General features: G+C 40.2%; 4 protein-coding genes and 1 long non-coding RNA gene across 7 annotated transcripts; 1 reads left to right on the plus strand and 4 right to left on the minus strand.

Moving 5' to 3' along the window:
- Window positions 1–14: 14 nt before the first annotated feature.
- On the minus strand, window positions 15–2,165 carry LOC144064229 (uncharacterized). The gene is made up of 7 exons (XR_013296739.1): window positions 2,009–2,165; window positions 1,749–1,834; window positions 680–797; window positions 501–605; window positions 321–436; window positions 138–254; window positions 15–84 (listed from the first exon to the last, which is right to left on the minus strand). It is a non-coding gene; the product is annotated as an uncharacterized LOC144064229 (long non-coding RNA).
- A 217-nt stretch (window positions 2,166–2,382) lies between these two features.
- On the plus strand, window positions 2,383–6,140 carry slc35a1 (solute carrier family 35 member A1). The gene is made up of 8 exons (XM_077586564.1): window positions 2,383–2,722; window positions 2,912–3,092; window positions 3,815–3,974; window positions 4,057–4,209; window positions 4,551–4,617; window positions 4,689–4,865; window positions 4,940–5,074; window positions 5,335–6,140. Exons 1-8 carry the CDS (start codon window positions 2,713–2,715, stop codon window positions 5,478–5,480), a joined length of 1,029 nt encoding a protein of 342 aa, XP_077442690.1. The 5' UTR covers window positions 2,383–2,712; the 3' UTR covers window positions 5,481–6,140.
- Window positions 3,603–11,503, minus strand: rars2 (arginyl-tRNA synthetase 2, mitochondrial). Of its 2 annotated transcripts, XM_077586555.1 has the most exons (21): window positions 11,334–11,503; window positions 11,136–11,209; window positions 10,950–11,052; window positions 10,674–10,757; window positions 10,499–10,599; window positions 10,370–10,425; window positions 10,213–10,296; window positions 10,029–10,105; window positions 8,668–8,826; window positions 8,494–8,600; window positions 8,285–8,377; window positions 7,906–7,966; window positions 7,702–7,778; window positions 7,448–7,572; window positions 7,255–7,322; window positions 7,052–7,161; window positions 6,740–6,835; window positions 6,592–6,666; window positions 6,440–6,503; window positions 6,200–6,318; window positions 3,603–4,729 (listed from the first exon to the last, which is right to left on the minus strand). In XM_077586555.1, exons 1-20 carry the CDS (start codon window positions 11,367–11,369, stop codon window positions 6,232–6,234), a joined length of 1,737 nt encoding a protein of 578 aa, XP_077442681.1. In that variant the 5' UTR covers window positions 11,370–11,503; the 3' UTR covers window positions 3,603–4,729; window positions 6,200–6,231. The 2 variants fall into 2 exon arrangements, with proteins under 2 accessions (XP_077442681.1, XP_077442680.1); XM_077586554.1 differs by having other exon boundaries at window positions 4,321–6,318.
- A 270-nt stretch (window positions 11,504–11,773) lies between these two features.
- On the minus strand, window positions 11,774–23,572 carry akirin2 (akirin 2). The gene is made up of 7 exons (XM_077586711.1): window positions 23,517–23,572; window positions 20,812–20,898; window positions 14,471–14,918; window positions 14,174–14,308; window positions 13,571–13,720; window positions 13,406–13,477; window positions 11,774–12,398 (listed from the first exon to the last, which is right to left on the minus strand). The coding sequence occupies exons 3-7, from the start codon at window positions 14,640–14,642 to the stop codon at window positions 12,388–12,390; spliced, it is 540 nt and encodes a 179-aa protein (XP_077442837.1). The 5' UTR covers window positions 14,643–14,918; window positions 20,812–20,898; window positions 23,517–23,572; the 3' UTR covers window positions 11,774–12,387.
- On the minus strand, window positions 16,315–23,658 carry LOC144064299 (cannabinoid receptor type 1A). 2 transcript variants are annotated; one of them, XM_077586707.1, is made up of 3 exons: window positions 23,512–23,658; window positions 20,812–20,898; window positions 16,315–20,005 (listed from the first exon to the last, which is right to left on the minus strand). In XM_077586707.1, the coding sequence occupies exon 3, from the start codon at window positions 19,963–19,965 to the stop codon at window positions 18,559–18,561; it is 1,407 nt and encodes a 468-aa protein (XP_077442833.1). In that variant the 5' UTR covers window positions 19,966–20,005; window positions 20,812–20,898; window positions 23,512–23,658; the 3' UTR covers window positions 16,315–18,558. The 2 variants fall into 2 exon arrangements, with proteins under 2 accessions (XP_077442833.1, XP_077442834.1); XM_077586708.1 differs by lacking the exon at window positions 23,512–23,658 and having other exon boundaries at window positions 20,817–20,964.
- Between the last annotated feature and the right edge of the window lie 393 nt (window positions 23,659–24,051).

Here is a 24,051-nt window from a genome sequence, read left to right on the forward strand (position 1 = left end):
AGACAAAACATGTATACATTTAAAATCTTTTATTTTGAAAAACTTGAGAATGGATGAAGAAACTCCTTGGCACCAGGTGGAAATCTGGAGAAAAAGAAGGGTCAATACAAAGTAAAACACCATTCACAAGGTCTCACCTTTTATTTTGAAAAACTCCACTGATAGGTTTTCGCGTGACCACCAGCACCGCGAAAAATGGTGCTGCCGCAGCCTATCTGTACATAGGCAGGAAACCTTGTCCCCCTTGTGGAATTCTGGAAAACAGGAAAAAAGGGGGTCAATACACAAAGTTAAGTAAAAAACCATTCACAAGGGCTCACCTTTTATTTTGAAAAACTTCACTGATAGGTTTTCGCGTAACCACCAGCACCGCGAAAAGGGGGGTGCCTCAGGCTATCTGTACATAGGCAGGAAACCTTGTCCCCCTTGTGGAATTCTGGAAAACAGAAAAAAGGGGTCAATACACAGAGTTAAGTAAAAAACCATTCAAAAGGGCTCACCTTTTATTTTGAAAAACTTCACTGATAGGTTTTCGCGTAACCACCAGCACCGCGAAAAGGGGGGTGCCTCAGGCTATCTGTACATAGGCAGGAAACCTTGTCCCCCTTGTGGAATTCGGGAAAACAGAAAAAAGGGTCAATACACAGAGTTAAGTAAAACACCATTCGCAAGGTCTTACCTTTTATTTTGAAAAAACTCAGATTGGTTCTCGCGTGACCACCAGCACCGAGAAAAAAGGGGGCTGCCGCAGCCTATCTGTACATAGGCAGGAAACCTTGGCTCCCTTGGGTGGAGTTCTGGAAAACAAAAAAGGGGTCAAGGCACAATAGATTAAGTTTTGACAAAAAAAGAAATACAGACTAGGGCCTAATCAATTCAAAATTTGTCCAAAAAAAATCCTACATTTAATTTTTTTCTGCAGAACAAGGCAATATTAGACAACCTCTGATAGTCTGGTTTTCTTTTTGTCTTTAAGGGCCCCTATCCAGTCTATTTTCCTCCACTGGGAAATATGGAAAACATACTGGACAGGGGACAACAAGGTACAATTTACATGAAAATAATAAATAAAATAAATCCTACTTCTGCCTCAAGTTTCAGTCAATCATTTCAAATCTATTCATTCTTAAAAAATAAATATCCAAAAAGCTTGTTTTTCTCTTCTTATACTGAGGGTAAAAAAAATATGTTTAAATGAGTCAAAAATGACACCTGCACTATTGTTGAATAAATGTCTTGCTTAGGTTTTGTCAAAACTAAAAACGAATAGGTCCAAGCCCTGAGGTCTTTAGGAAAGTTAAGGGACTAAAAGTATATAATTTATTTAAGTGCACAGTTTCACTACATGGCAGATTTTTTTTGAAAGTTCAGAAAGATGTGAAAAGCCACATTGAAAATCACAAGTGGAAGCTACTCCTTGACTTGCCACTTTAGTATTTTTTTTTTTAATTCAATAGGGATGACCCTACTTTACAGTTTTTCCTTTATCACAGCCATGTCTGGTCTACATTAACCGCGATAATCGAGGGATTACCGTTTATTCCTTACACATCCACTAATGGCATTTGTGTGGGACTTGTCCACAGGTTTTTGCTATTAAAAAAAGCACCAAGCTAGTTAGTGTTTTCATTCAAAATTTGAATGTATCATGATAAAAAACGAGCCAATTGCGCAAATCCTTGAATACTGAACGCTGACGTTTAAATATTACACGGAGAGAAAATCGGAACCATTTAAAAATGACTCACTTTGTAATGGCGTCGACAAGCTGCTTTTTTCTGGTCGTTTCGGCCACATTCTTGATGTTTCCCAGCAGTCTGTGCTCGTTGAGGGACTGAAACACACAATGGAATGATTTCTTTTTAAACAAAGAGCGATCGGTAACGTAATGTAGCCAATTTGTTTGCAAACATTTTGCTGTCTGCACACACGTGGGGCTACATCACGTCAACGAATCATGCTCTTATCACGAGAACTGGGGCTTCGAAATCCCCAAATGACAACGTACCGAATGTGCTGCATCGTCCTGTGAGAAGTTTGTCAGGCTTTCTTCGGCAAATCGTCACTTTTGAGCTGCTCTGCAGTGGACGCCCGTGCTGCCTTCCTGGCTCATCAGCCATTTTGGCGTTTGACGTCGGCTATTTGAACTCCGACCTTGGCCACGCCTATTAAAAATAGACACACAAAAATATAAATTGTTTTCATAATAACATGCATTAGTCAGGGGGGCGGCTGTAAATACCTTTTGGTTGGACTTTAATACTTAAAAAAATACATTGTTTTCAAAATAACATGCATTAGTCAGTGGGTGGGGCGGGGCTGTAAATACGTGTTGATTGGGCTATCATACTTAAAAAAAAATACATTGTTTACATCATAACGTGCATTAGTCAGTGGGGGGAGCTGTAAATACTTTTTGGTTGGGCTTTAATCCTTTAAAATACAGTATTGCACATTATGAACATTTTGATGACATGAACTTTGGTGTTTGTTTAGAAAACAAAAGTGTACACTGGCAGATCGCCCCGCAATTGGAGGTGACGGTGGGGGGGCGTCGAGATCATGTAGGAGGAGGAAGTAGCGACGCTCGAACGGCTCTGCCGCTGATCAAGGAAACACCAAAAGATCGAGTTTTCCCTCCCAGCGTGTCGCTCCTCGACGCCAAGAATGATTTAATCCGGTGACACGGGTGGATCCCACGCCATAGCAACAATGAGCAGCGGTAAGTTCCTTCCCCGTGTTTGCATTCGGCTAGCCGGCTAAATGCTAAGTCGTGGTACCGACGTGTCATGCGACTACGATGGCACATTTTCTTAAGGTTTAAGTCGTTAGATGTACTTTATCGGTAATATTTACCCCAAAAAATGATGATCGTAGCAAAGATTTTTTTGCACTCCTTACCCCACCGCAGACAGCGCGAGCTTGCCGTTCAAGCTGTACTGCCTGACGGTGATGACCCTGGTGGCGGCCACATATAATGTGCTTGTCCGCTACACGAGGACCACTTCGCCGGAAAAAATGTATTTCTCCACCACCGCCGTGTGCATCACCGAAGTTATAAAACTCGTGCTGAGCCTCGGCATGCTGGCAAGGTAAGTCGCTACTGGACACATCTTTTTCAGTGACGTAGATTGACAAAAATGCACAAAAATATAAGGAAAACATTGCTTCTGTTGGCACTAAGTTTAGGTATATTTTAGGGGCTCTAGCTCCTAAAATATTTGTAATTTGGTCTTTGTTTTCGATGAAATTGGCCTCTGATAGCTCATCCATTCATTTTCTCTAAGGCTTATCCCATCGAGGGTTGTGGTTAGAGAATACAGTCGCCAAGGCTGCAGAACAACAAAGCAAAACAAAGTAAATGGTATCATTAAGAATCACCATATCAAATCAGTTAAAGCTTCATCATGAAGTGCACAAATAAAAACAACAATTATATAATCAATAAATAATAAGTCCAAAATAAATTATCAATAAAGGAAGTACTAAATCTAGTCAACAACACAAATAACCTTGGATTTGACGTAACCAAAGTTTTCCAAAAGAATGGGTGGAGCGAATTAATGTCATTTTTTACAAATATATATTTTTACAGTTACCGCTCACGTAGTTGTTAGTCTTATTCTTGTGGACACTAATGTTAAAGTCCTACTCCTCCATCATTTTTGAAACTTGGTAGCTATGTTAAATGTTCCAGTAGATATTGAGCCCAATTTTTTGGGGAAAAAAAATTGTATAAGGGCTTAAAAATCGTACAATTCTGTTGTCATATGCCACTGTTAGACTCCATGCTTGTTCCGTATGTTCTTCTCAGAGAATCGGGAAGCCCGTCCAAGCTGCTGGCTGACCTAAAAGAGCAGGTGTTGTGCAACCCTGGAGGTTTGCTGAAGCTTAGTGTCCCCTCTGTGGTGTACGCCTTGCAGAACAACATGGCGTTTGTGGCGCTCAGCAACCTCGATGCGGCGGTTTATCAGGTAAGTTCAGCATTGTGAGATTCACTCCAGCCTCGTGGAAGCTTTGCTTTAGTTTACATTCTAAACACGTTTTTGTGCGCAGGTCACCTATCAGCTGAAGATCCCGTGCACGGCTCTGTGCATGGTCCTCATGCTCCATCGGACCCTCAGCAAAAAACAGTGGTTCTCCATCTGCACACTGTGCGTGGGAGTCATTTTCGTACAGTGGGAGCCCATCGAGTCCACCAAAGTCCAAGTAGGTCTCAATGTGTTTTTTAACCCTTTTGGTAATACTGTGGGTAGAGCTGTGCGATATGACAAAAAATGTTATCACGAAAAAAAGACATCACTGTTGGCAAGCAGACTATTTTCAGCCTCACGAAAACTTTTACTGGATCTGATCAGTGTTGTCCACCATCTCTCTCATTTTAGCCGTGTTATTGTCCTATTCATTCATGCTCCGTGTTAGCCTCCATTGCTAACACGCTAAAAAATGTTTCCTCTTCCTTCTCCTGAGCATTGGTCTGGAACTAGCGTTCATTTTGCAACAGCGCCCCTGGTCTCTGCTGTGATTTTTGACGTACTTCTTGTTTCCAGATCGAGCAAAACACCTTCCTGGGCTTCATGGCCATCGTCGTCGCCGTGCTCTGCTCCGGCTTCGCAGGTAACTGCGGAGAATCTCCTCAACTTGTTTGGTCGGCACTGCTTGTAAACATGCGCTTCAATTTGCGTCAGGGGTGTACTTCGAGAAGGTGCTGAAGACCTCCGACACGTCCCTGTGGGTGAGAAACATCCAGATGTATTTGTCGGGTATTGCCTGCACTCTGATGGCCGTGCTGTTGAAAGACGGAGAAAAGGTCGTGAAGTACGGCTTCTTCTTCGGTTACACTCCCTGGGTGTGCTTCGTCATATGTGAGTACAAGAAAAGCCAGGGTGCGGTGGCATTGTTCTTGACCCCGTCTGACGTCACCTTTTCTCTACATCAGTTCTAGGCAGCGTGGGAGGCCTGTACACGTCCGTTGTGGTGAAGTACACAGACAACATCATGAAGGGTTTTTCCGCGGCGGCGGCCATTGTCCTCTCCACCGTGGCATCTGTCATCTTGTTTGGATTGCATTTAAGTAAGATAATGGGCATATTCCAGTGTTTGCATTGCGACAAGAAGTTTGCGCAGTCTAACAGGCTGTTCAGCAAACGGTTTTGTTATCATTGTCATGCGGGCCTGTTAAGTCGCACACGTCACTGCCAGAGATACCTAACATTTTTTTTGTAACGCTTCTCTAGATGCAAAAGGCAAATTGCTCCCTTGTCGATATCTAAATCTTGTGAAATAACCACGTGATCTAAATATTACTTGCTAACTTGCTCATTTTGCCCACAGCGCTCACATTTACGTGGGGAGCCGTTCTGGTCTGCGTGTCCATCTACCTGTACGGCCTTCCAAAGCGGGACACGTCCACAGTCAGCAAGGAATGTCCAGACATGGAGTCCAAACAGAAACTGATCACTGTGGATGAGTCTAGTTAGTGACTGACTCATTGAAGAGAAAGCCCTGGGATCTGAGAGAGGGGCAAGCTGACAGCCCCCCCAACCCCTAATCACTGACTTTTTAATGCAATTATAGGGGTTCTGTCTGCAACGAGTGTAAATAAAACTCTGCAGCACCACTTATTTAATCAAGGAAAGAGAGGAGACATTGTAAAAACTGAACAAAACTTGTGAAGATTTTGCTGAAGTGAAGCGAGGCGCTGTCCAGTAGAAACCTAAAAGGCTGCACTGCTAAAAAAAACACGGTGAGGACCAACAACTTATTTACTAATGGGTCAAATATTCATTTAGCAATGTGTTGTTGTTTTTTTTCTTAGAAGAAACGTGTCTTTTTACTACCCCAGTGAAATACATCAATTGTGAATGTATTACAATTTATTTTTGTTCATACTTGAAATGATGAGACATTTTTCTGCACGGATGCAAATGTCATCTTGTTTATTTACAAGTCATTTTTTGATTCACTGAAGACCTAATTGAAATGTACAGATTTACAACAAAAGTTGCCATTTGGAATTGTACTCTAAATACAAGACCAAATTATAAGGAACAGTGTTCCTGCTGCTGCTGTTGTTACAAATGATTTAAGAAAACCAACATAATTTAAATGATTTTTAAAAAAATAAATCGTTCAAAGTAGGGGTGTCTGATATTTTTGACCCGATACAGGACAGACAACACCTAGTGTGAATTATTACCTTGTAAAAGGACATCCTTCGTTAAATGACATTCACATTTTGTCCACTGGAATGATGCCTAGAATCTGCATCCCGTGGGCGAGAACCGAGCGAGCCCCGCTGAAAAGTCTCATCCTTGCCTGTGATCATTTGGAAAATTGGTTGGTCATGGGCACAGTATTTTCATTTCCCATTTAAAGTAGGTATCCTTACTAATTGAAAAAAAAGCAACCTGAAATTTTGAATTGACCGTCTCATTACCTGAGCTACTTGCTGCGGACTCCCCTTAACGGGCAGATCCCTGTGCGCCGATGCAGTCAGGTGGCTGCAAGACAGTGAGAGTGCCCCAATTTGACAATCTGCTTATGAAATATCCTGCTTTGTCCACACCCACATGCATCCTTGTTCCTTACCCGAGCTTCAACAGGAAGTTGAGCAGGTGTTTAGGTTGCAGATCCTGGGCCGAATGATATAGCACTTCGTCGTACCTGCGCGGAGACGAGAGGCGATAATGTTTTGATTGGAAAACACGTGCGAGGGTTTGTACTATGTGGAACTTACCGGAGCAGGTGCTGGAGAACAGAGATGCCCGACTGCTCGGTTAGCAAGGCCGGATCGAATGTGGATGCGTCTATGTCGTCGTTTTTCCGTATTAAGCTGCAAAGATTAGTCCATTTACTCCAGATTTAGCATTCTCTACCTTAAAAAAACGTTTCTGAAACAGGCCTAAGGTTAACCAGGTGAGAAATGAACACACACAATCTAAATCTTCTCATTCCTAAATAAAGTCTTCACATCCCAAGAGATCCTCTTTAGAGATGCAAAATTTCTAACCATTTTTCAACTCTATTTCTCAATCTCATAATAACCCACCTGGAGAGGCGTGCGTGAGTGTACTGGAGGAAAACGCCTGTGTCTCCCTGGGCTTGGAGCACCTTATCCCAGTCAAACTTGTAGTCCCGCTGTAGTGGACCTTTAAAATCCTAAAAGTCAATTTTGGCAAAAATAAATACATTAATAATAAAGCTCATCCACCAGTAAGGCTCAAAACTTGCGCTGTTGTGTATGTAGCCCACCTGGACGATTAACGCACTGATTCCCACTTTCTCTGCCGTGTCCTCTGCGTTGTCCATTTCCTTTGTCACTGCAAAATTCCCAAATGAGAGCATTAAAGGCCCCAATTAAATGTACAATAAAGTATTATTTTGTAGTTATCTAGAGGTCAGTGTTTTTCAAATCTCATGTCAAGGAAGGCTGCAAGGGTTGTACTTTTAGATTGCTTCATGTTGAGCAGCATCCTCGCTCGGCTCTCGCTCAGGATGTCCTCTAAGAAGACCACCTCGCCACTCCTGGTCTTCATGCCCTGCACCAGGCCGAAAGGTATGTGATGACACCTGCGCAAACACTTCATGTTAGAATTGATGTAGTAGACAGGAATGTTTTTTTTTATTTTACGGACTAATACTATAAATCCCAGAAAGATTTGGATGGGATGTTTCGATTCAGATTGTAGCGCAAGGTACCTGTCAGCCCAGGAATGTCCCATTTGGCGTAGGATCTGGAACAACTGCTGGAAGTGATTTGCTTGACTTTTGTCTGTCTTCATAAAAGACAAAAAAAAAGCTGTAAGATAATGGCAATTGAATAATTTTCGGTTCATAAAACTTTAAACAACTGTAACTGTTTTGTCAGAATGTTGAAGTGCAAAACTTGCAACATGTTCTTACCACATAAATCATCTCATCAAAATGATACTTTTCTCTACGGTCAATAGCCGCTGCAACGTCCCTGAAACATAAACAAAGCAAAAGATAACTGGCCATGTATTCACTTCAAAAATGAGAGTGAATTCCACAGATAACACAGTATCTGGATGCCTGAACATTAATCTAATTCCACGTATTCAACCGTGCAATGTTTCTCATGTTCTTGGTCTGTGGGAAATCGGGAGTTTTCCCATGTGAAACATTAAAGTAAAAAGTAAATAATAGGCATTATTTTGCCTATTATCAGGTCTAAGAAAGGCACACTTTGTAAACTATATATCACTTATTTATACTGGATGTGGTCCAGTATTGCTTTCATGACTGAATGACTAACAGTAACCTGGTGATGTAGAGACTTGTCCCATCACTGCGGAGGATAGTACAGATGTTGCTCTGGACTTCGGCTGGGAGCTCCACAATTCTCGTCCCCATCCTGAAAAACACCATTTTTCGACTGACTAATGTCTCATCATTCAATTTTCACTTTTTGCAGTCAAAAGTTAGTGTGTTCCAGACATAAAACAGGGATTTTTGTTTTCTTGTACATACTCTGTAGTTTTCAACAGGCCTTGGTTCTCCAGCTGACATAAGACCTCCTTGACCCCCTCTTGGTGAAAAGACTCACCCGAGTACACATCAAAGCGGATGCCTAAGCGCTGACAAGTCAAATGAAATCACTATAAAGTTTGCATTCCACACAGCAGCACTTCATCCTTGTCGTACCTCATAAATTTGCCTGTACTCGCTCACGGTGATGTCCCTAAACTGTTGCCATAGTAACACCGCCTGACTCTCGTGCCGCTCCAGCCTCCGAAAAAAGTCCCTGGCTGCCAGCATTGTGTCCTCGTTGCGTTCTGCTTCCTTGTTCACCTTTACGTACACCTGACAAATAGAAATATACCTTTAGGTCTATAAGCGTAAAGTGCTTAATTGTGCTGATAGAATGTTTGTAAAGGAGAACTGAACCATATATCAAAATTACTGTATTTTCTGAACTATAAGTCACACTTTTTTTCATAGTTTAGCTAGGCTTGTGACATACAAATATTAGCTCAGTAGTTAGTGCATCAGCCTCACACCAAAATTCTGGGACACACACTCCAATTGCAGAGAAAACTCCACACAGCAGTCACCTGGATTCGAACCCAGACACACCAGAGTGAAGGCGATGGACTAAGCACCTAGGCCACGGGCACCCAAGAGAAATTTTATACATAAGAGATCCCACTGCTTCTCTCGTGCTAAGCGAGCACATATGGACAGCTAATTTCCCTTCCTAACATAAGAGTTTAGAGCACCTGGTATTCCGAGGCTGGGATTTGAACCAAGGATGCCAGAGGTGTGAGGCTGATGCACTAACTACTGAGCTAATTCCCCTAGGTAACATAAGAAATGCCAAACATTAGACACAAAAACTGATGTGAAATTTTGAGGTTCAAAAAATGAGATGAGACATATACACATATGTATATATATTTATAAATGTATATATATATGTATGTATATCTTTATATGTATATATATACACATATATATACACACGTGTGTATATATATATATATATATATATGTATGTATGTATATATATAAATATATATATATGTATGTATGTATATATATAAATATATATACATACATATATATATATGTATATATATACATATATACGTCTCTAAAAAAAATTCTGACCCCAACAGCTTATTTTGTGTTTTTTAGTCTATAGTATAAAAACGCTCAATGTTATAATAGTGGGTGCCCTGTTTGTCTGTTGTTCCAAATTTTACATATGTTTGTTCTAAGTTTCTAATAAATACAAAAGGTGCCCTCCAAAAATGCAACTTATACACCATTGCGATGTATCTATTTTTTGTGCATTCTTTGTCTAGTGCAACTAATGTAATACCATTGTATTCAAATTTGAAGCATAAATTTAAAGTATCTTTGCAAATGAATTTTTATCAATGTCAATTGCCAGTGTTGTTGATAACATTCTCCTTCTAGCAGACAAAGCTGAAAGCAAATGAATTCTTAAACTACAAAAACACAAAATGCTGCAGGAAAAACACGCAAATGCTTCACCTCACCTCAAACAAATGTTGTAAAGGATTTTCTTTCAACTGCGCCTGGCTGCCAAACTGGCCAAAACCAACTCCGAGCAAACCTGTCAAAGTGACAGATCATGTAAAGTGAATACACAGATTTGTCAAAAGGATAAGGCTTTAAGGATGTTACTAGACCAGAAAATGTGTTGAAGACTTAATCACTCACCAAACTGCATTCCCCAGTCTCCAAGATAATTCATTCTGATAACTTTGTTCCCAAGACTCTGCTTCAAGTTGGCAATGAAGTTACCTGCAGAGAAATTCATATTTACCCCCTGTGGTGTTCTACATTACAAGATTAAATATCACTAACAAAACCTCACCTATAATTGTAGACCGTAAGTGTCCTGCATGAAACTTTTTGGCAATATTTGGAGAGCTACATCATATAAAAGTATCAATGCTTGATGAAAACAAAAAGGGCATGATAGGTTTCTTATTGGAAAACATACCTGTACTCTACTAACGTTGTTCCCTTGTTAAGGGAATTAAAAAGTTCACTATTGAGCTCGATTTTGCCATGGTGCCCCGTTCCAAACGATTCCAGGATTTGCTACAATAAAAGTGAGAGATAAGAAACAGCAGGTGAAGACAGAGTCAATAATATTGTGAAATAATATTACACACCTTGGCAAGAAGCTTACGATGGATTTTAAAGTTGATGACGGCACTTCCTACCGATATCTCCTCCACCACACTGTCTTGCTTTAGCTGAAAATATATTGCAAGACTTATTACATACATGCAATGCAAAGGCAGATCACATTTCAGACACACTATTGAAAATATAAAGATTATGCATTTGTTTTGATTGCACTTGTCCTCATTAGGGACGATTAAATATCTACTGTTCAATGATGTATAATACATGATAGCTAACTTTGACTCTTTGCTCATGCCTACCTGATAGGCCAAATGTTCTGTTTGTTGTTGGATTTCTCCACTCGTTGGTAAAACTCCATTAGTCCTTAAAACGTTAATAGAGAGCCTCATATCAGCACCCTCCCTAAGGAAAAAAATACACAAATTTGAGGAACGTATAAAGGTCAAGCCTTTTCTGTAACTATGCGTGAAAACCAAGACACATACTGTTTTCTAAAGACTGGAACGGCTGACAAAGCAGGTATAAAGAGGTCATCAGGCTGCTGCAACGTTTTCCCCAACTACACACAAGTAATATTGCAGAAATAAATGTATGCATGTATTGAGGAGTCAGCCATGCACTGAAGGACATTCATGCATTAAATATAGCTTAACGTGGTTTTACTTTGCTTTTAAACTCGTTACCTTAGTTGCAATTCTCCGTCGAAAGAAACAAGCCATAATCCTAGTGTGAGATGTATGAAAAGGTTGAAAAACATTTTGTATACAGTATTTACAATACTAACGAGCACATGATGGTTGTTACAGGGCTGTTATTGGCGTCTCTTGATGGTTGGTTGAATTTCCTGTTTAGCGAGAACAGTTCCGGTATATTGTCCAATCGCAGAGAGCGCTTCTGTGATATCATCAAATGCAAAGAGATGCCCGGCTGAGATTTAGAAATCATATATATGGCTGGATGTCTAGAGGTGGAGTCGGCAGCGTAGGGTAACTGTCGTCCATCTTAGGTCAGATGTATGCGTATATATTTTTGTATGATTAAATGTGACTTGTTGCCCAAGTTAATACATTTTCTTTCTTTATAATTACATTGTTAAACAAATGCATATCATCTTTCTAGGCAGTGGATGTGGAAACAGTTTAATAGTCTTGCCAAGCTTAAACCCCTCTTCACTACAAGCAAAACATTTTTTGCAATAGGAATAACATTTACACTAAAAAGGTATGTATGTATGTATGTATGTATATTATATATATATATATATATATATATATATATATATATATATATATATATATATATATATATTTCAGTGTATACACATGTATTTAAGCAATAAATGGCTGCATGGTGCAAAAAAAATGAGTTTTACCCTTCAAGTCTAGCCTAAACCAACAGATTTGATTCCCTTTAAACAAGCAAAACTTACATTTATTATAACAAGAAAAAATTAAACTGAAAAGGTCTGATGGTATTGGAGGCAGTCAGCCTTGTATTTTTTTCCAAGGCATCCAGAAAAGAAAACCGAATAAATGTTACGAGGCCACTGGTGGAAGTCAGAGGGTCCGAAGAAAATTTTCAACAGCAGAGGGTGCTTCCCAAACTGCTGAAGCAAGCAGCAAAATTGTTTAAGCTGCAGACTAGGCAATCTAGTCCACTGGGAGGTGATATTGGCACAGCGAGGATAAAGTCCAAGTAGACAACGGAGGTTCCAGTAGATTGGATCATTCTATCTACTCATGAAACATCTGAAAAGGGAGAGAGGACATGACATCATGTTTTAACCTAATGCCAAAGTGAATTCTTATCATAGGTTGATTTTATCAACGCTGGTTGACCCAGATGACGTCCTTAAAAGCAAACAATGTAACATTGGGTCACAGCTACATTGCGCAAAAAAGTATTTGCTACAATCTTGACTTTTTTTTTTTGCATATTTATCAAACAAATGTGTCAGCCCATCAAACCAATTTGAATATCACACAGTGACAGCCCCCCAAAATAAAAGATAAAAAAACAACATATGCAATCATTCACTGCCAGCCTCTCACATTTCAAATGGATTGGACATCCATTGCAGTTAATGGCAGCCAATAAGTAAATATAGATTATTTCATTAATCTAAAAGTGTGCTAATTACTACTTTTTGAATTTATGATAGCTTGACTAATGGCAATTAATCTCATACAATTAAAATAAGCAACCATTGCCCAGCCTTAGCTAAAACACATACTACTGTCAGTTAAAAGTGTATGTCAGTTTACCTACATCCTGTAAATATTGGCTTTTTCATAACACGTTCCTCGACTATTACATTAAAACAATTAAATCCTGCCCCCCAAAATTGGTACACATTACTCCTGTCATGTCAATAACTAAATTTGCCAAAAAATGACTGGTTCTCTGGCGTTTATGGAAAAACAAGCCGTTTGAAAATTGAGCAATCAATAGCTATTTCAAAGTACACACTCCATTGACTAAATTATTATATTAATGACTACACATTATCATGAAGTGCTGACTATATTTTTCAAAAGATTAATCCCCAAAATAATATTTCAAAAATCTCACCCGAAATATTTTTGATTAAATAAGTATATATTAGAAGAAAAAGACGAGATGAGGCTAGTCAGTTGGCACTAGCTTTTCACTGCCTTTGTGGCTTTCCATCTAATCAACATGTTCATATTTCTGTTTCACATAGGCGGCGGTGAATATAATTTCATATTTGCGTGATCATTTTAAATCCACTCACAGCTTGCAGGCTGCTCGCCAAACCTCCGCATCAGCTGATCATGTGTGAACTTGACAAAGGCATCATATTGCTCTGTCGGGAGTGCAAAAAAAAACACGGGAAATATGTAAATGAGAAATGGCAATGAAAAGATCTGCTAGAAATTCCTTTACTGGCTTCTCATACCTGCTAATTTTGTGGTCAGAATCTCATCGTACTCCTCCCGGATCTTGTCCTCGCTGTCCTTAAGTAGCCTTTCGCAGATCATTCCCACCTGCCGAAGGGAAAATAAAGGCTGCTCCTTCCTGGTGGGGGATGAAGACCCTGAGCATGAACCTGTTGGGGGAAGAAATCGAGAAAAAAAAGCCTTGGTTATTGCACAAGAAGGTTTAAATTTAGTGTAACGCAAGATTAACTATTTTTAAGCGTGTGTATAGGAATCTAAGTTCATCTAAGTTAAATTTAAAGTTTATATTACGTTACGAGCGCATCCGTCAAGTGACCCCATCCACGAACTCCCCGTTGTATAAAATTCCTCATTTTTTTATTAATCATAACTACTAGTTATTTGTTACTCTGTTGGTATATGGTGAATTACAACCAATAATAATGTTTTTTGCATTGTAATATCCTGTTTTTTGGTGTTTTTTCAGAGGGTAGGAACAAATTAATCTGTATTTAGTTCATTTCTATGGGAAACTTTGATTTGAAATAGGAGTAAATCGCCATACGAGCTCAGTCCCGGCACGCATTAAGCTCGTATCTCAAGGTACCACTGTAAGATGTTACCTGATGGAGAGGAGGATCCACAAGGGATGTTGTGCAGGTCCAGCGGAGAGAAGCTCTCTACTTGCTGGAGATTGCTATCCAAATTCCGTCGTTTCATCCGCTTGTACTCTTGCTTAATATTTTGAAGGATTTGTTCTGGAACGGAAACACAAATAGCAGTTCATTTAACTCAGTCTGACGAAAATAGGAGTTCATCTTATGCAGCTAACACAGGAAATATTCACGGCCTGCGTTTTCCGGAAGACTTAATTAAAAACGTTTTTAAGGTAGATCATTATTAAAGTGTATAAGAGCAACCTGTGGTGAGTCTGGACGACACTTGTCCGAACGGGGAAGGCTCCAGACGGAGGTACTTTTGCGGTGAAGGGACGGCAGACCTGATCGGGGCGCACCTCCTCCTCTTGGGGGAAGCTTGGGTCATTAACGGATCAAAATCTAGAGTCCTTTTCAGGGTAGCTCCACACGCCATCACACGAGCTCCGAAGTGTCGACAAGAGAGAAAAGGCTTCTGGGTTCCCGTTATCTGGCGGTCCGGGTGGGAGAGGCGACGGTTAGCTTTCGTTCTCCGGCTACCGAGTACTGGAGCGATTCCGAGCAGTGAGAAAATGGGACTTTCTCGACTCTTGCTTCTTTCCGTCGACCGATGTCACGTAGTTGTGGTCACAAACGTGTTGTGAACCAAAGCGGACACGACAGCACGTCTTAGCTGTGGCGTATGGTCAGATGAACGCCGATTTTCGACGATCTACAAGGCAAAGACAACCGTTAAGCGCTCCGCCGACTTTGACTCGTTTACCTCAGGTTACGCGCATGCGCAATGAAACATCCTACTTGCTGGTAGTTGTAGTTTTTATGACAATTGAACCTTCACGTTGAACTCACTTGAAAACTACATTTCCCCAAAACTCAACACTTTTTCAAACAAGTTTGACAAGCAACAACTTCGCGACTAAGTTACTGAACGATTGCACAGTGCTTAAATGTACTTCGTTTACTTGGAAAATACTATTTTTCATATTTGCTGGCATACAAACTAAACTAAAGCAAATCAAATTTCCTGAGCTGAAACCTGCAAAAAAATAGAAAAATAAAATATATTAGTATATAAGGCCAAGATACACACCCTTGAACCTGGATTATATATATATATATATATATATATATATATATATATATATATATATATATATATATATATATATATATATATATATATATATATTTTTTTTTTTAAATTCACGGAACTTAAATACACTTAAATAGCTACTTTTGTATTTATTATCATACTATTATTGTATTTGTTGTTACTATTTTGGAAATAGTAACAATAATACTATTATTGTATTTGTTGTTACTATTTTGGAAATAGTAACAATAATACTATTGTTACTATTTCCAAAATAGTAACAACAAATGCAATAATAGTATTATTATTACTGTTACAGTAACAATAATACTATTATTGTATTTGTTGTTACTATTTTGGACAACAAATACAATAATAGTATAATAATAATAAATACAAAAGTAGCTTTTTAAGTCCATTTAAGTACCGTGAATTAAAAAAATATATATATAATCCAGGTTCAACGGTGTGTAGCTTGGCTTTATATACTAGTGTATTGTTTTATTTTTCTATTTTTTTGCAGGTTTCAGGTCAGGAAATTTGATTTGCTTTAGTTTAGGTATATGCCAGCAAATATGAAAAATACATCAAACAAACAAAAAGGGCAAAATATTAATCCTAACAATTACATTATAAAAATCGGACTTTTTGCAGTGGTATATTTAGTTTTTATATGAACAAAATCCTGTCGACATCTGTGAAGACAGATGTTGTATTTAACTCAAGTTTTCTAAAGCCAAGAAATGAAAAGAGAGCAGATGTTGCTGTCGTGTGAAGTCTACCGTGCAAATTGATCCTATGGGGATTTAGAAAAATACATAACGCTATCTATAATATTCGATGCTCAGGGTGTTGAAGAAAGCTGGTGATGGAAGCTCAAGGATATCCACTAGAGGGCACCAAAACATAATAATACATTGGATGATTGGAAAGTGGCTTGAGCCAACTGGGAACTCTATTTAACTTTATTAAGGATGGGGAATATGAATAATCATTCAAAAATGTCACACAAACATGACAATTATTTGCGACTTTATTGAACCAGTAATACTAAAAACACTTGACTGATTGTGACTTTTTTCCCCTCCATTTTGAGGAGTCTTATTTTGTCCCGACTGTACAGAAAGTCACTTTACAATATTTTTTTTAAACATGTTCACCATTTAAGAATACAAGACACAGCAGAAGCAATTACTGGTACAGAAGTGTCATGGATAGCGTCACACCAATTAAAAAAATGTTTGTGCTGTAAAACTCCCAGTTAAAAAAGCACGACATTATTGATTTTTGGGGAAATGTTCTGAAATTCTTTTCTATGTGCGTACATTCCCTTCATCCATTTTTTATCTATACATGTCCAATGAAGAGCAGAAAATATTTAAATTACATTAAGTACTTCACTACAGGCCTGTGCATGGGAGGCTTTTATGCCATGAAATTCATTGGAAAAATAAAAACAAAAAACTAACAACAAAAAAGAACTACACCCTGCTGCAACAGTAGTACTGGATACACCTCACTGTAATGATTCATTAAAGGCTTTGGGTTTGGAACTATATCACCAAATCACAAGGCATCACATACATACATTCTAGTTAAAAGCAGACACAAAATGACCGCAGCTTGCACAGTTGTGACCCGCACACCGTGTCATTTTATTTTTCAAACCTTCTACCTCAAGCTAAATTTGCTTTTTTTAGATTTGAACCATAAATGGGTATTTTATAATCATTTAATACACCATTGATTGACGTCAATTCATATTATACAGAAATGCCAGCGAAGGCGCTGTTGATTCAGACTTGATAAATATCATGTTCAAGAAAAATTGGTCAAATCCAATGTTCCCTCTAAGCTGCATGCATGCGCAATTGCGCACTACTCTCGTCTTATCTGCGCACAGCAAATCATATGGAGCGCACAAAATAAAATCCCATTTTTGTTTTGTTTTTTAGCTGTGAGGCCGACGCGGGAACCACTCATCCGCTGGGTCGCCCATTCATAGATATTAATCATTACATTTTATTATTACTAAATCATTTATGTGTAGTAGACATACACCTGCTTATGGCAGGTGTGATACTGGTGTGTGCCCATAGCGAGCAATGATAATGTTGCTCACACCGGTACTCAATGTGCTCAGGGAGTTTGTCTTTCTGCCCAGACAAACAAAAAATTAGAGGGAACATTGGTCAAATCCCATTAAAATACAAGTGAAATTATTATTGTCCTTCATAGTTAAATCCCCATCCCTAATTGCGAGACTATTTTTGCATTATACACTGTACAGTTGATGATTGTGATACTTCACATTCTCTAACGGCTACCAAGTAAACAAATACATTTAAAGAACATTTGTCTATAAAACAGTAGTTTTTAATACTTCATGAAAAATCGCTGTGTTGTCATTTGTTTCTCAGGTTAGAAGTGCTTTAGTTTTTCCACACTGCACGAATCATTTTGTTTCTCTCACACTTGCCACTCATTCATTGAGTGTTGTCAGAAGATCTATAAAAAAAGTGACTTATTCTAATAATAAGAGAAAATGTCCGTCCATGAAAGCCTGTGTGATCGTAAAAGGCGCGAAAGAGTCAGAAAAAAGGAGGTTTCTTCTATTCATGGTGCAAATGGCACACAGTAAGATGTGTGGAATTCAAAATGTCAGTAGCCCCTTGTTCCCAACATGAAGGTACATTATTTTCAAAACCTGAAGTCACCGTACAAAAATATAAAATGCATTCAATAACTTGTACTCTCTTGAAAGTCAGTGGCAGAATTCCTTCCCATCGAAGTGACCTTGTAATACCATTTGGCACTTGGGCACACTTTGTGCTCACACAATAATAACGGAGCAGCTCAATGTGATATTTGGCCATTCGGTCGATGTTACGAGCATGAAATGTTGGTAACAAAAACGGGCTACTTTGGTTCAAACCTCATGTCATTAATCTGGTTTTGGCTCAAAAGCCTTGGCATTATAATCCAATTTTATGCATGTGGTCGCCGATATGGAGTAAAACTGTTTTCCTGGTTTGGTTACGTCACATTCGTGGGCAAAATGGCGGCCCCCTGAATCCTTCAAGTCCACCTCCGCCAAATTTCATGCTCGTGTCATCAAATCAACAATAGTTTGGCTTATCTGCTCCATTTGAATGTAGGCCAACTAAAATATCTTTACCACCGACCGACTCAGTTCTTTTCATGTCGAATGACTAAAAACACAAGATTTTACGCATTGTCCGCCACTTTCGACGGCCGATTAGACAGCTTCCGCAGAAGTCTCGGGGGACACGGACATTGTGACTTTGGCTATTTTCACAGTGGTCTTCACGCAGCTCTCGGCGGCCCTGTTGGCCGAGATGTTGGCGTTGCGGTTCTGGCAGTCCGACTCCAGGCTGTTGTCCAGCTGCTGACTGCTGCTCCGGCAGGCGTGGCACGAGCTGAGGAAGGCGTGCCGCAGGTCTTTGCTCCTCAGGGCGTAGATGATGGGATTGACGGTGGAGTTGAGCAGGCAGAGCATGCTACAGAACGCGAACACCGTCTTGATGTCGTCGTCCATCCTCCAGAAGAGGTCGTAGACCATGATGGCCAAGACGGGACCCCAGCAGATGACCAGCACCGCCAGGATGAGCACCAGGGTCTTGGCCAGGCGGATGTCCATGCGGGCCTGCTCGGGGCGCGTGGTCTGCACCTTGGTGCCGTCGGCCGAGTACACCACCAGGCTCTTCTGCGACGTGCGGCTCAGCATGCGCACGGCGTGGTGGTGCGCTTTCCACAGGATGTAGATGTAGGCGTAGATGATGAACAGCACCAGCACGCTGGTCACCCCGATCCAGAAGAGCAGGTAGTTCTCGTCGATCAGGGGGAAGATGTCGGAGCACACGGACTTGAGCCGTTTGCAGTTCCAGCCCAGCAGAGGTAGCACGGCGATGACGATGGAGATGGTCCACATCACGCAAAAGGCGATGACCGCCTTGTTCCGGGTCACGATGCGCCTGTACGCCAAAGGTCGGTGGATGGAGATGTAGCGGTCGATGGCGGTGAGGAAGAGGCTGCCCACCGAGGCGGTGAAGGACGCCGTCACGCCGCCCAGCTTGAAGAGGAACACGTTGGGGCTGTCTTTCCGGTGGAATACGTGGAAGTCCAAGAAGCTGTACACAAAAATGACGCTACCCAGTAGGTCGGCCACGGCCAGGCTGCCAATGAAGTGGTAGGAGGGCCTGCAGCGGAGGGTGCGCGACTGAAAGATCACGCAGAGCACCACCAGGTTCTCCAAGACCGTGAAGGTGCCAAGGGTGAGCGACATGACGGCCACGGCCAGCTGCTGGCTGGGCGTCAGGATCATGAAACACTCCATGTCCATGAAGTTCTCCCCACATTGTATGTTGTTGCCCTCATCCCGGAAGGTGCTGCGGTTGGTCAGGAGCTCCGTGGCGTTGGTCGGGTAGAAGCCCCTGAGGATCAGCTCCTCGTCCGGGGGGATCTTATCGGGGAAGGCGTTGCTTCGAAAGGAGGACACGGGCTTCTGGAGGGAGAAGACACCCTTGAAGTCCACATCGCTGCTGGCCGGCTCACCGTAGTTGGCGTCATTGGAGCCGAGGAATTGTAAACCAGAGGTGATAGTCCGGAAGGTAGTGTCGGCCACGGCGTCCAACACGGACTTCATGTTGCTGCGTGGGACGGGAGGACTGTGGGCTTAAACTGACCTGCAAACGGGCGACACACGTCTGAGACTCATTGGCTGACATGATATGGATGGACGTCCAATCAGAGAATGATGTAATTATCCAAAATCAAGGTTTTTACACAAATACTTTTGTACAAATTTTGTATGTTTGTGTCAAAACATTTTGTGTCAACTACTCTTTGCCTTAATTTGAAGAAAAAAAGGTTATTAAACTTCTTGCCTCATGAATAACCCAGTGGACCCATTTTATGACATGGTATAAAACTCAACTATTAAATGCAGACATGATTTTTGCCCACATGTACCTAATATTTTGAGGGGATGTGAATTTACAATAGGGGAGCTGCAGGAATGCATTTGCCCCCCCATAAAGAAAAACTGCTTTAATTACATTCAATTCAATTACGTATTCAGTTGTCATTTATTTCGAAAAAAAATGCTTGCGTGACACCACCCTGTATTTATTGATCCTCCTCTTCATAACCACATCATACAGTATATTTTTATAGTTTGATCCTGATGGACAGGTCTTAATAAATTCACTTTTTTTTGTTGGCGATGGTAATTTTCCCCTTCATGCTTGCAAAAAGTTATTTAAAAAAACAGACACGGCTATGAATCAAGTAAAATTGCATAAATTATCCATGCCCGTGCAAACAAGGAACAAATTTAATAAGCATAGCGCGTCTTTTTTGCGTAATAATAATTCTGAAATGGTGAAAACCCAATGTATTTCAATACAGAAAAAAAACTTAAAGCGCGGAAATGACAACAAGTGAAAAAGATGTGAATAGCAAGCCCCCCCAAAATATAAATGATGGTTACCTTACATAATTCCCACCAGTGCGCAGATCCGCCCTTTATCTTTGTGCGTTAATCCAAGCCAGAAGCGCAACATCCAACCTCCTCTCACTTTATGTGAAAGAGCAAAAACAATGTGTGATTTAATGAAAATCAATCTTTGATGGCATCATTGAGTGGAAATACTGCAGACAAGTGGCAGTCAGTTTTTGCGTGCGCGCGCCAAACTGTTTGTTCTGTTGGAGGATGCGAGCGCGGCTCCTCCAGACGCTCTGTGCTCTCCACACTCCTCACACTTTTTATAAGGCGTCGCTCCCTCAAAGCCACGTCACGTGCCTTCATCCACTTTTACAGCTGGTCGGCCCCACCATGCACAGTCAGCCTGTGCGCGCGCACAGCCAAATCTTATTTGAATTCCCAATGCTCCCTTCCTTCTCTGCAGACCATCGAGCTCAGACAAAGACACATCAAGCGCATCAAAAACAACAAAATCCGATTATGAAGCCTTACTGTCTATGAGAACAATATGGGAGATTTTGCAAGTAAAATGCAAAAACCAACTAGCTATTAAAGGCCGTATGGACACAGGCAGAATTTTGCACCAACCCTCGCTATTTTATGAAAGAAGACTGCAATCATTCAGGTAACACAGAATAAAGTTGTGTTGCATTTGAATTAGTTTAACTTAAAAATAAAATGGAAAATAAATTAGATGTGAATGCAAATATACGATGTGACGTAATTTTCGGACTATAAGTTGCACCAACCAAATAATGCACATTAAAGAGGGGGAAAAAAATCTCATTTTTTGGGAAGGCATTTAAAAAAAATCAGAAACCAAGAACATACATACTTGAAAATGGAGAAAACGGGTTAAATGGGCACCTGTTAACACAACAGTTGTCAGATAACTATAACATTATAAAAAAAAACATAACAGGCTGTTGTGGTCAGAGAGATTAAAAAAAAACATATCTAAATCGCACTTGAGTATTAGTCACAAGCCCAGCCAAACTAATAAAAAAAAGTGCGACTTATAGTCCAGAAAATACGGTATCAATTAAAACTAAAGTCCATTGCAATGTACAGAATAATGTGCAACATAGAACAGTGAGTAATGTCCATATTTTCAATATAACCAGTAAAAATGTGTTCATCCCTAATAAAGCTAGACTTTGTTTTTATTATCACATGAGCTTAATCGCCAAGGTGAAACTTAAAAATTGAATTCTGTTATGATAAATGCTTTTCCCTAAGACTTGTCATTTATCAATGTCATTTAAACCTGAAAACCACAATAAAAATAATTCTCAAAACGGTCAAACTAAAATACGGTTGAAACCGGAAGCTTATTTTATATCAAAATGCTAGTTCTAGTTTCAGATGAGTAATAAGGGCTTTTACCACTACGAATCAGTCATCCTTACTCAAGAGAAAAGAACCAGCACATCTTTAGACTTTCAAATTGTGGATCTTTCTGACTAATGCTTTTTTTTTCCCACCCACAGGTAATGTGTAAGCGCAGCACACACTTCAACATTCACATCCGTTTGATTGACAGCTCCAGCCCCAGTGAGAACAATTCCCCCAGCCCTTTTGTTAACGGTGATGCCTTTTGTCATTTATGAGCATCGGAGCATAGGTAGAAGCATCCCAGCCCAATTAATGTTATTGTCATTTGTGTGATGCAGGGTCACGGTTGCTAATATATAAGATAATAATTATAATGACATGCTCCAGGGTTAAGTGTTAACATCAAAAACAACAACAACAAATGCTCATGTTTGTCTGACCGCATCCTGACTTAAGTGTGTTGACAGGAACAGAGTGCTTTTGGCTGGAGGGAATCATTTTCCCTATAGTGAGTACCATATCTTTGATAGTTTTTTTGTTTTAGTTTTTTTTTTAAATTTTATCCTTGGTTGGTGTGATTCTATGGATGGGAATTTTTTATTCTTTTTGTAGGGCCTTTGGGGTCTCATCCTCCCTTGCCATTGGTGTAGTTTTTTTTTTTAATAAATGGAGTTGAAAATGAGCCGAGTAAGAAAATAACGTTACCTTAGAGCACATGTGTCAAAGTGGCGGTGCGGGGTCCAAATCTGGGCCACCGCATCATTTTGTGTGGTCCGGGAAAGTAAATCATGAGTGCCGACTTTCTGTTTTAGGATCAAATTAAAATGAAGAGTATAGATGTATATTAAATATCCTGATTTTCCCCCTTTTAAATCAATAATTGTAATTTTTTAATCATTTTTTTCTGTGTCATTAGTTCAAAATCTTTTTGTAAAATCTAAAAATATATAAAAAAAGCTAAAATAAACATTGTTTTAGATCTATAAAAAACTGAATATTCAGGGCTTTTAATCCAGTTCTTTTAATCAATTTATTAAAAAAAATCTAAATATTATATCTAAAATGGTCCGGCCCACGTGAAATCAAGTTGACGTTAAAGCGGCCCACGAACCAACCCGAGTCTGACACCCTTGCCTTTGAGGATTAATCTAATTCTATTCATCTTCTAAAATCAAATTACATGAATTTTTGTCTATCTTTTGTTTGCCACTATCTAGGCACAAGACAGGTAAACAGAAGTCAGGATCCGCCAGAAGGCGTATGACAATGGAAAATAAGTAGGTAGATGTGCAAAATCCTGTGTTTTGTTGGAATAAGAAATTGAAAGCAAGTCAGAGGAGGAAGTAAGTCCATAAGAACATGAGATTTTACCGTACAAGTTCAAACTGGAGGCTGAAGCACCATAACACGGCCCCAGGGACTCTCGTCGTGAGTCCCCGCATTGAAAGGAGCCAGATGAGGTGGCTCGGGCATCGGATTAGGATGGCTCCTAGACGCCTCCATGGTGAGGGTGTCCAGGCATGACAGGGAGGGGGGCATGGCGGCTAAACCCAGGAAAACCTAGGGAGTGACCATCTGGGATGAAGTGGCTGGGGAGAGGGAAGTGACCTCGGATGAGTAAAGGGAATTTTATGACTGCGTGCAATTAGATATATGTGACGATACCACCTGCTACTGAATGAATACTGTCAACATAAAAAGTTAGATTTGGATTCATTTGGCCACACGGTGCATTTTGCTTTACCCCGAATGTGCTGACAGTTTCCACTGATTCGTTTGGCATGCTAACCTGTTAGTGAGCAATGAGCGGTGGCTCAGGCAAAAGCTTCTGGCCATCTGGCTTTCAGCTGTGCTGCATAACATTTTGTCCTCTCTGAGTCACTCTGGATACATTTATCAGAGGATGGAGAG

Source organism: Stigmatopora argus, chromosome 19 (assembly GCF_051989625.1).
Source record: "Stigmatopora argus isolate UIUO_Sarg chromosome 19, RoL_Sarg_1.0, whole genome shotgun sequence".
In the NCBI taxonomy this organism is placed as follows: Eukaryota; Metazoa; Chordata; class Actinopteri; order Syngnathiformes; family Syngnathidae; genus Stigmatopora; species Stigmatopora argus.